The following is an 11,941-nucleotide window of genomic DNA, read 5'->3' on the forward strand; positions in this document are numbered from 1 at the left end:
ATACCAAGAGGATCCGGATTTCAAAGAGGAATGGGAAATACTTCAAGGGGGCCAAATCAAAATCAAGAGCAAGTACTTAACTCAAAATGACTTCTTGTTTTATGGAAACCGGTTGTGCATACCAAGGGGATCTTATAGAAGTCTATTAGTGAGGGAAGTCCACTCTAATGGTCTTACCGGTCACTTTGGCATCCAAAAGACTTATGACATCCTACAAGAGCAATTCTATTGGCCCAAGATGCTTGGGGATGTCCAAGATGTGATCAAGAGGTGTGCCCCTTGCCAACAATCAAAGGCCTACTTCCAAACAGGTCCTTATACTCCTCTACCCGTCCCAAATCAACCATGGGAAGATATTAGCATGGATTTCATTGTTGCCTTACCAAGAACTTCAAGAGGTAATGATTCCATCATGGTGGTTGTGGACCGTTTTAGCAAAATGGCTCACTTTATTGCTTGTAAGAAAACGGAGGATGCAACTAGTGTGTCCGAGCTCTATTTCAAGGAAGTGGTCAAACTCCATGGCATCCCCAAGTCGATTGTCTCGGATAGGGACTCAAAATTCATAAGCCACTTTTGGAGGACTTTATGGAAACTACTCAAGACTAGGTTGCTCTTTAACACCTCCCACCACCCCCAAACCGACGGTCAAACCGAAATTACCAACAAAACCTTGGGAAGGATACTAAGGTGCACCGTTACTAAGTCTTTGAAAGATTGGGACCTCAAGCTAGCTCAAGCCGAATTTGCATTCAACCGAGCTCCTTCTACCACCACGGGCAAGTCACCATTCGAGGTAGTCTATGGTGTCAACCCAATGATGCCCACGGATTTGGCACCCATCAAGAAGAACACTATTGATTATGATGCCAAGAAAAGAGTTGAGCAAATGCTCCATATCCATGAGCAAGTCAAGAAGCAAATTGAGAAGAGTAATGAGGTTCACAAAGCTAAGTCCAAGGGTTCTAGGAGGTCCAAGAATTTTGAGCCCGGAGATCTTGTATGGTTACATCTAAGAAAGGAGATTTTCCGACAAGAGAAAGAACAAACTCATGCCAAGAGCCGACGGTCCTTTAGAAATACTTGAGAAAATTGGACCTAATGCCTACAAGCTCAACCTCCCCGGGGATTATGAAGTCCATGGTACATTCAACATTGGGGATTTAAGTCCTTATTATGAAGAACTTAGTGATGATCATGTCGAGGATTTGAGGACAAATCCTTTTCAAGAAGGGGAAATTGAAGCAAAACAAGGCACACCTAGTCCCATTGAGCCCGGTTTTGGACCATCACGCAATTTGAGGTCCAAAACCAAACCCGTCTAAGAAAATGTGTAACTTTTGGCCTAGGATCTTCATATAAAGAGTTGGAGGATTCTTGCATAAGATTTTTTGTCTTAAAAGAAATTGAACCATGTAGAACAAAGGAGATAAAACCGAGTGATGGGGACATCTACACGGTTTAAGAGACTTATCAAGGGGTCGCTTTCAACCTTTCCTCTTTTGAACAAGCAAGTTCTAAAACACCTTTGGAAGGCTACCAAGAGCATGTGCCGGTTTTGTGAGCTTCTAAAAGGTCCATTGTGATCATAAATAAGTCAATAGAACATGCCAAAGGGAGGTTGTATCTTTATGCTTTATGTCATTGTCTTGTGTAGAGTTGTGTAAGTCATGTAAGGTCTAGAAGACCATTTTTCTTGTTGTCTTTTCAGCTCTTATGTGAGCCTTAGATCTTAATTTGTAATCAAGGGTCAAGATTGTATGGCTTGTAGTATAAAAGCCAAGGTTGGACATGGAAAAATTCAGATTTGATGAATTAAAACTTAAGAGTGAAAACTTTGTTTTTCCCAAACATTCTTTGCTTAGTGCAAGAAGACCCTCTATTGCTTAGTGCTTAGAGTTGAGTGACTCCATTGCTTAGTGCTTGGATCCCTCTTAGGCTTAATCTAGTGGCTTAGTGCTTAGATTAAGTCATATCCCAAGTCACTCAATTCTAATCATTCTTGCAATCCCCCATTCCCTCGTGTTAATTCGTGATTTCGAACAGTCCAGCAGAGTGTTCAAAAATCGAGTCTCAAAGTTTCTGTCCGATTTTTAGTCATTTTTATAATACTTAAACAGTCCGAAACATTGTCCAATTCGCGTCATTTAATCAAAACCCGAGTCTTGAGCGTTTTACTTCAGTTTCTACTCCGTCATCTCCTTCATTTGAGCTCGTTATTTTTAGATCATCCCCTCCCACTTTGAAAGGAATTGTCCTCAATTCATGTAGCTTGAAACCGCCAGGATCAAAGACGAACCTCACCGTTTTGAAAGCACGATCGATGAAGGACATGAGCAATGATCTTGTGCCATCTTTTACGTCATCGTCCTCGATATAAACCTTAAGCTCGTTCTTTCTCTTTAATTTCAGAATCCCATTGTGCCAAATCAACTTGTGCTTACCACCCCTCCTCCCTCCGAGCACAAGCATAGCCATAATGTCACGAATCTGATTGTCGACCCACCATAGTGAACATGCTGATTCCTCCTTAGCTGCTGCGTATTTCTTCATTTGAAACTCGATCAAAGAACAATTTGCTTGCTCTGTCAACTCCATTGAATCAGCTACACTTATACTTGGCTCAGAAATCAGACCGAGATTATAAACACCACCAAGAGAATTGCACATAGCTGCTGCACAAATTGTTGTTTGAAACTCGAATAAAAGACCACCTGTTTGATCTTGAAACTCGATAGAAGTGAATGCATTCGTGCTTAGTAGGCCTTGCAATTCGAACTTATGGCCAAATCTGAGTGAATCATATGGTCCCTTAGCATTAGCAACACACGCATCATCATCCACACAACTGTCGAAGATAGGTGGTTGATTGAATCCAACCTGCGAACCAAAGGGGTTGTCATGTAACTTCACCCTATCTAACACCCATTCACGCCCTACTTCAATTGAAGAATCAATATTGTTGTATCCTGCCGTCTCATCTAATTCAGATTCAAACTCCTCGTCACCATAATCGTTAAAAATAGGAGGTAAATCGAGATTTAGAGAATAATTATTGTCCTTTTTAAGATCTCCTTATGTGAATAAACTCTCAGAAATTTTTGTATTCTCCTTCTTCTTCGACGGTCTGGATTTTTCATAAAGAATTCGCAAAGCGTCACGGACGCTATTCAGAAAAATTGGATCGTCAAACCAATCCATATCAAACAAGGATCTCAAACCTGTCTCTGATGCCAAATGATATGAATTCTACTCAAAGAATAGAACTCGTGAGTTTGCAGTGGAAACAAATTAATTATAAGATAACAAATTGACCAAATTAAGTGCAGAAGATTTAGTTGCCTATCAAACGCATTCCTAAAATAAAAAGATAAACAATTGACCAGGAAGCCCCAGAATAAAATAGGTAAACAAATGACCGGGAAAGAGGAAGTACAAGTCCGTTTTTCCCACTTTATCTCCCCAATTACTTGGTTCATGTTTCGATGATTATAGATTATAGAGTAAATTAAAAATTACTCTCTTTTAAGTTGCACTTTTCTAAACTTACTCCCTTATAAGTTTTTTTTTTTTTTAAAATTACTCCCTTAAGTTGATCTCGGGCAAAAAATTGCTACCAAACTAGTTCTCAGGTGAAAAAAATATGTAAATGGGCGAAATTACCCTTTGAGAAAATTACTCTCTTCCTCTAACCAAGCAACTTCTCAGACACTCTCTTCATTCTCTTCCTCATATCCCTGATCCACCCTGCTGCCACCAGCCACCACCACCGCACAACCTTCACCATCGTACCACCGTCACCCCCAACGACTTCCATACTTCTCCGACGATCTCCCTCTCATTACCTGATGTACGTACGTCAATGGCCCACTCCACGCGCGACCATCCTTATTTGAATTTGCCGACAACAAGCAACACCTCCTTTTCCCACCTAACACACTGATGATTATCTCAACCAGCCCCACCGCACAAATTCAAAAATTTAGCAAATATCTTCGAGGGCGTCGGCAAAATAAAACGCAAATAGGGCGAGAAAGGAGAGATAAGGGCGGCTAGCGGGGTTCGCATGAGGAAGGGGAAGGGCTGGTGGTGGGGTGTTAGAGAGGAAGGAGGGCGTGGCGGTGGTTGGTGAGGCAGTTTGACAAGATAAGGAGGAAGATTAGTGATTTTTACACAAGGTGAAAGAATCTAGGGGTATTTTCGTCCTAAATTTAGAGAAATGGAGGTAAAAAAAATCAAAAAGAGACGGAAATACTCACCAGAGTTGAAAAATGGTAGCAACTTTTTGTCTAAGGTCAACTCAAGGGAGTAAAAAAAATAAAATAAAATAAAATAAAATAAAATAAACCTTATAAGGGAGTAAGTTTAGAAAAATGCAACTTAAAAGGGAGTAATTTTTAATTTACTCTAGATTATAAAACCTCATAAAACTGTAATCTATATATTTTGATTACAGATCATAAATTCATTTACTTAATTGGCCGACCTAATGGAATTTCAAGAACAGAGGTACATAATCTTCAACCCAAAACAGGAGCTGCCCAGCCAATTTTTTAAAAATTTAACGTGTTAATCCTTAACGGCACAAGCAATGCGCAAATTAAACTGAATGTAAGAATAATAGCGCTTCACTTCACTACGGTACAAAATATCTATCATTTTTACATAATGGCACAATTGACAGTAAACTCGTATCGATATCAAGAGGTATGTACACAACTACAACATAAGAGTAGAAACTACAATTTCGAAGATTCCACTCAGAATTATGTTATCAAGAGCCGAAAGCAATATAGAGGAAAAGATCCCAGAAGATAATACCAGGGTCATCAGCCCTAATCATCATCTTCACTACTATCATAATGGGCGAGTGAACCAAGTACATTGCTACCAACAGTGTTCTCAGGAACTTCCTGTTTGCTTTCATCTTTCTTCACGCAGATTTGTTTCTCGTCCTGCTTTTTCTTAACCTTAAATGTGATCATTGGAGGCTTAATGATGGGTTTACTACTCAACGAATCTGAAAACCATCAAAAGAAATTATGTCACACAAACGCTCATATAAGGCAATCTTACATGTGGCCATGTGAGAGCAACAATCACATTCAAGATCAGGCTTGTTTGACTGTCAGACAAAGCTCACTTTATTTATCAGCAACATTATCCTAGTATCTTGAACTCAGGGCCTGTGACTAAGCAGGCTATAAGGGTTTGGATACATACAGCCGATGAGCCGAAGCTTATGTCAGTAGGACAGAGACTGATTACGATCAGTAAGATCAAAACATGATAACAGAATCGAGTATTGCCTACTGCTTCACGGAACGAAAAGCGCAACAAGTTTAATGAGTCATTTTGCTTTATTCATTATTCCAAAGCCTACTCTTTTGCAACTACTGATATCATCTAAACATTTTGGACATTCCATCACTGGAAAACAGACTAGGTGTGGACACAGCAAACTTGAAACTCAAAAAGCATGATGTTGTAGTTAAAATAATACACACACACACACACACACATCAGTAGATAATGTCATAAAAGAAGAAATGAAGAGTAGAGATGTAAACCTGAGTTCTTTGTGCCCACATTGGAATCGCCTGTTGCTAATATATCTGTTGGAGCCCGTACATCACCAGAAATCTTCTGTCTCTGTAACACATAATTCATGGGTTAATTCACATCCCATAAAATATTTTACAGACCAAGACATCGGAGATGCAAGCCACAAGATCAATAGTTTACAAATTGACCAAAATGTCTTTTTTCTCCACTCTCCGATAAAATCAGTCCTCGATCTACTTTCAACATTCGATATGAAATGACAATTATCATGTACATTAAGCTTGCTATTTTTCTAAACCGTAAATCAGTTGTAATAGACAAAAACTTGCTATATTTCTAAACCCTACATCAGTTGTAAATGAGCAAGTTATAATGGACCTTCAGAACGTTACTATCGGCATCGCTGCCCTAAGTACCAAACCATTGTCAAAATGCCCATTAAATATCTAACTCCAAGTCTCAAAGCCTATCAAATCAGAATATAGCAGTCCAAGCCAAGAGCACAGTTATATATCCATCCTCTAACACAGAAAGATAAGTGATCCTCGAGAGCAGAAGGCTCCATCCATCATTAATATCCAATAAATAACATAATTAGCCGGGTATCCTTATTGCTTGGGTACATACATAGCATTTGGCACCATTAAGAAGCTAATTATTGTTTTATCAAGTTACCTTACTTGCAGATGTACAATTGAGCAGCTAATATGTTACCAGAGATCCCATTTACAATAAACGTCTATGACCATGCTACCAAGCTCACCGCCACTTAGCTATTACCTTTTTTTTTTTATTTCTGAGGTTAGAAGTTAGAACTCTCATTATACATGGTACAGTTGGAAGAAATACTAGTACAAGATATATTATACCAATTACCAAAGAATGGAAAGATGATGGTGACCAATGCACGGCTGAACGAAAGGGTCTATCATAACTACTTCAGCAGTCAGCAATGTAGACAAAGTCCAACGGTAAGCATGCAAATGAGTGGGAAAATATTAGAAAAGGACAGCCTGATGATCTACCAACACCACCACCATCATCAATATTAAGAGGAAGGAAACAGAGAAAGAGAGAGGTGGTAACATCAATAAGGCCAACTATCCGCAACTTAATAGGTTTTAAATTGAATACATTAACAAATAAATAACCATTCACAAACATGTTTCAATAGCATCTACCTAGATCAATTTTATTTCTTCATAAATAACCTCCAGTCCTCCAGCCAAGATACTACAGTTGCATACAGCCATTCCATCATAATGGGATGATCGTCTTCACAATCTACTCATCATGTAGGGTTCACATAGGACAAAAAATTGGTAAAGTGTGCACATGAGCGGGCAAAGTCTTTTTTCTTCAGAACATGCCTTGCCAGTTATGACAATGGATAATAACGACCTAACAGCGGGGCAGTTACATCTAAAATTATCATACACAATTTTTAGTTAACAAAACAGCTTTTTCACATGTGTCTCCGACTATATTTATCCCTAAATCAGGCCTATCTAATATCCCTAAATCAGGCCTATCTCAAACTGTGATGAGTTCTGAAAACATGACATTCACACAATCATAGAACAGTACTGAAATATGTCTAGCCTCGGAGAGAAATAATATTAGAGGAACATGGTCACTAGTAGCAGAGCATAACCGCAAATTGAAGCGACTTAAAAACATACCTTGACACTATCCTCTGCGGATTTATCTTTACTAAAATCATCATCATCATCCCACTCATCATCATCATCAATCCTTTTTACAAATTCTTTGGGGGCCTTCATAAAATTTGTCACAATAGTTCAATAAATTAAAACAATTAGAATGAAGAGTCAAATAATCTGCAACATCTTTAAGAGAGAAAGGTCAGGAAAGCAACTCCCTCCTGTGTCCTGTTTTTAGAAATACCCCATTTTACTTTTAGGGTCGTTCAATTGAATTCACTGATTTATAGCTTTAGTGAAATGCTTCTCGTAATATGTCTTTTTAAGCATCACAAGTTGAAGTACAATACCAACATTTAACTTGTGGCCCACCAAATTAAACTCAACTCTTAAAACTTCTTACTCCACATGCTCTCCTAGATATTTGTGCTAAAAGTAAGTGGGGTGGTTCTTTGATGTAGCACCCACAGATAATAGGGAGTATCAAAAAAAACAAGTGTGAAGCTTGTAAAGTTTTACACTTACATGGAAAATTGATTTGATTAGGGCTTCATCTGCCTCATCAAGTTTCTGTTCCTGTTAACATAGTTTATCAATTTGTCAGATTAACTCGCTCAAACTCACTTTAAAGAAAATAAATAAAATAAAAAGAAAGAAAACAATTAACTAGACAACAAAGAATGTCAATAACCACCCCCACCAATCTCAAGCTAAAATAGCCTTGAGCTCTTACATTAGTGTATGAAAAATCAACATGCAAGTTAAAAATGTGCATGAGATTTACCAGATATGGATCCTCTTCTTCATCTTCACCAGTACGCTGTAAAGCCTTGAGCATTTCATCGACACTGATTGTCGCATGCCTTGACTGAAAAGGAAAGAAAAAAGTTTAGCAATGAACAAAAAGCAATTAATCTACGAGAACGTGTCAAGAAACTTCATTATAAAGCCAACAAAAATGCTGCACCGTATCAGCTAATGCACTATTTTTGTAAGAGTTCAACACAAAAGATGAGAAAACTTATAATTAAATAATGAACCAATCAGAAAAACTAATGAACATCAAACATCAAATCCCAACACTGAGAATACAAACAAATACTAATAGATAACGACGCCACTAAATGAGAGAAGTAAATTCACACCCTTCGAACAAACTAAAAGAAAGTAGAAAAGCTGACATTAATGTTTGATTGAACCACCAACTTCACAATCTTCTGATAAAAGAACAATTAAGTAAATAAAATGTAAGCGAGCCCTACAAATCCAAGAATGCAATAGGAAGTAATTAGGAACAGACAAATACAAACACCCCTAGTAGCTTAATTATTAGTACTCTCAGATTTGAATTCATAATACGCATGCATACAAGTTACACAGTTTCTACACTGTAATATGGATATTTTAAACCAAAACCCATAATACATCGTAATAGATATACAAAATGCGCAAGCATGAATTCACAATTTCTTGAAACGTGAGGGAATGCGATAAGCCAGAACGCAAACATGCCCATTAAAACGACTTTGCACGGAAACAAACCATATTTAAGATGGTATTATGATCACTGATTCACTGGTCATACTCCAACACATACTACAAAGCTGAATCAACATCCAAAGATTCCAAACAATACCTTCATAGATTTCATCTCATCAAGAGCAGACATAATATCCATCTCGCGTTTTGAATCCAGTGTTCTATTCTCCAAAGATTTCATGGCATCTCCCATTTCTTCTGCATCTCTTTTTCTCTTTTCCTTGTCTAATTCCTGAGGTCATACGTTATCCAAGAAAACAAAAAAAAATCAATGACATAATGCAACATTAACCAACAATCAGAAATATGAGAGCATATGAAAATGTGTGTTGGAAATAGAACTGCCAAATTAACAAATAAAAAAAAAAAAGAACAAGAAGAAGCAGAAGTAACCTCGTCCTTGTTCCGCCAAGGCTCGAAGTTCCTGGATGCACCCGCTTCAACAGTGTAGTCAGAATTTTTTGGGTCAGTCTTCATTGTCAACTCCGCAGAGCATTTGGTACACTTAAAGTAAAACCTCACAATTTGGATACCCAGGTAATTCTGTGCAGTTTCAAGAGAGAAAAAAAAACAGTTAGACAAAAACAATTACTGATGGCAGCCAGTTAACAGGTATCAGCTATCAAATATCAACTAAAACAAAAATACAAAACTAATCACACACTCCTAGCAACTGCCAGCACCATTTTATTAAGCATACACTATGTCCACTACTTATAGGATATGTTATTCAGACTCTTATCCCTATCGTACATATGTCAACACTCCACACTTGGACGTGAGTATATACTTGAGCACCGCATTGTAAGCCAAAATATGGGGGATTTTCATAAAAATAGCTGGGTCCAAAACTTGGACACTCGCCCAAGTCAGATACTTCTACACGAGTCTAAGTAACATAGCTTGTAGGTTAAGATTTACAAAACATGACTCTCAAAGTACTTCATCGCAGGCAGAACGACAATCTATACGCACACTAAGGAAAACGTAAAGCCCAAATCCATTATGCACAATAGCTTAATTAAGAAATGCAGTGTGAATTGTGATGGCTTTTATGCATTTTTCTTTTAAGGGTTTTCCACTTTGAATAGATTTTTACGACAATGCAAAAAACACAAGTACAATCTGAGAATCCTCTGAATTCCATAACTTGGGGTTTAAACGAGCAAACACGCAGTGGGTATCATTATCACATAGAAAGCGCATGAAAGTAAAGAAATCAGCTAATGTGATTCCATAATATGGCAGAACAACAGATCCATGGCCTTAATCAAAATACAGAAATAATCGACAACTAATCATCAATATATATGGTGATTAAGTAGCTACCTCCCCAAAATTAATACTTCTGAACAAATACAGGTACAAACACACAAACCAAATATGCATGACATACACAAACGCCTAGAAGATGACCGCATGCTATAATACCTCAATCAACATTTGATCCATACAATTGTACAAGTATAAATTGCACTACCACCTATCTATCATTCAAAATGATACTCCGTACCAAATACCCATCACCCATGGCAGCGGATTTAAACTAAAAGCACATATTACCCCCATTAATGACCATCAGCTTTTATTTAGAGAAAAAAAACGAAAGTTTATCAGATGTCCCCGAAGGGACAAAAAACTAAAATTTATGGGTGTAAACTAAATATACACACACTACCATATACCAAATTTGTCATCAAGAATTCACAATAACCTCCTAAAATTCATTTTACCAAGAAAAACAGTGAAATCAACATACTACATTACATCAAACTTGAAAACTAAAAACTAAAATATACAAGCAGCTGCTGAATAATTATCATGTTGGTTCATACACTTCATAGGAAGTCACACACACCATTTCGAAACTCGAGAAACTGAACATTATAAACGCGACCACGAGAATTGAATCAATTATTTAAGAACCAAACAGATAGAAGAATAGGGTACCTCTCCAACGGCATCTTCTTTCCTAGAATTAAACTTGGTACCCTTATAAATATAGTTACCACAAGTATTGCAACGAATACTCATTGGCAACATCATTCTAACAGTCATCTGCTTGTTCTTGGGCTGCTTTCTTCTGGGAATCTTCGACGGATCGAAATCCGGTGGATAGTACTTATTGAGAACCTTCCTTTCTCCCATCTCTTCTAGCTTTGTTTCTCCAAATCCTTCAAATTTAACTCCTCCTTAACTTGTTAAAACTCTAAACCAGCAAATTCAAACGATAATCAATAACCCTAAAGTTATCTAATCAAGCAAATTGCTAAATAAGCCAATTCAAACGATAATCAATGACCTTTAAAGTTATCTAATCAAGCAAATTCTAAATACGCAAATTCAAACGAACTCTGGACATTATTTACACAACAAATTCGAAAATTGGGGAACAATGCCCAAAACATATCTAAATCGGCAAAATCGGATTAATTAGGGGTTTAAATGAACGTAATTGACTAAACAAGATCTCTAATCAATAATATCAGACGATGAATACGATACGAAAAGTAAAAATTAAGATACCTCGATTAGGGTTCTGGTTGGAGAAGGTGGTTCACTAGGAAAAAGAAGGGGTTCCTTCGTGAAACCAGGGAACAAATTTGAGGATGCGTTTCTGCTGCAAGTTAACAAAATTCAAGATACTATTATTGGTGTCCGGCTTAGCCTGGGCTACCTATTCATAACCCATTTTCTATGCATATCTTAAAATTATGATGAAATAAATTTTGATACAAATTCACTACTCCCGCTATCACTATTTTACTCTTATTAATAAAATAATAGTAATTACATTACATTTCACTAATTGCATTAATTATTGTTACTTTTATTACTCCCGCCGTAATTATTGTTACTGTCAATACTACCGCATTAATATTTTTTTTTTTTTTTTTGATTTGGTAAAAAAACTAGGTTGATCCTCTAGGGTAGGACCAACCTATCTCATCCTTTCGAATGAGGGAGGTAAGTTGAAGCAACCGGTTATCAAACCACCTTGAAAGAGTTGGACATGAATGTCCAATAGTAGCCATGAAGTCAGCAACCTTGTTGGCTTCACGAAAGCAATGTTTAATTAGTACTTCATCGCAAAAATGAATGTCTAATTCTACATCCTTGATAATACTAGAAATTTCCCAAGGAATTTGTCAAGTACCTCGAATTGAGTTAAT

At 37.3% G+C, this 11,941-nt stretch overlaps 1 protein-coding gene across 1 annotated transcript; it reads right to left on the minus strand.

Annotated features, from left to right (window-relative positions):
• Window positions 1-4,612: 4,612 nt before the first annotated feature.
• On the minus strand, window positions 4,613-11,421 carry LOC141648039 (splicing factor YJU2). The gene is made up of 9 exons (XM_074456455.1): window positions 11,295-11,421; window positions 10,719-10,977; window positions 9,162-9,311; window positions 8,866-9,000; window positions 8,014-8,097; window positions 7,755-7,805; window positions 7,248-7,343; window positions 5,571-5,652; window positions 4,613-5,020 (listed from the first exon to the last, which is right to left on the minus strand). Exons 2-9 carry the CDS (start codon window positions 10,914-10,916, stop codon window positions 4,836-4,838), a joined length of 981 nt encoding a protein of 326 aa, XP_074312556.1. The 5' UTR covers window positions 10,917-10,977; window positions 11,295-11,421; the 3' UTR covers window positions 4,613-4,835.
• Between the last annotated feature and the right edge of the window lie 520 nt (window positions 11,422-11,941).

This window comes from Silene latifolia, chromosome 3, assembly GCF_048544455.1.
Source record: "Silene latifolia isolate original U9 population chromosome 3, ASM4854445v1, whole genome shotgun sequence".
Classification (NCBI taxonomy): Eukaryota; Viridiplantae; Streptophyta; class Magnoliopsida; order Caryophyllales; family Caryophyllaceae; genus Silene; species Silene latifolia.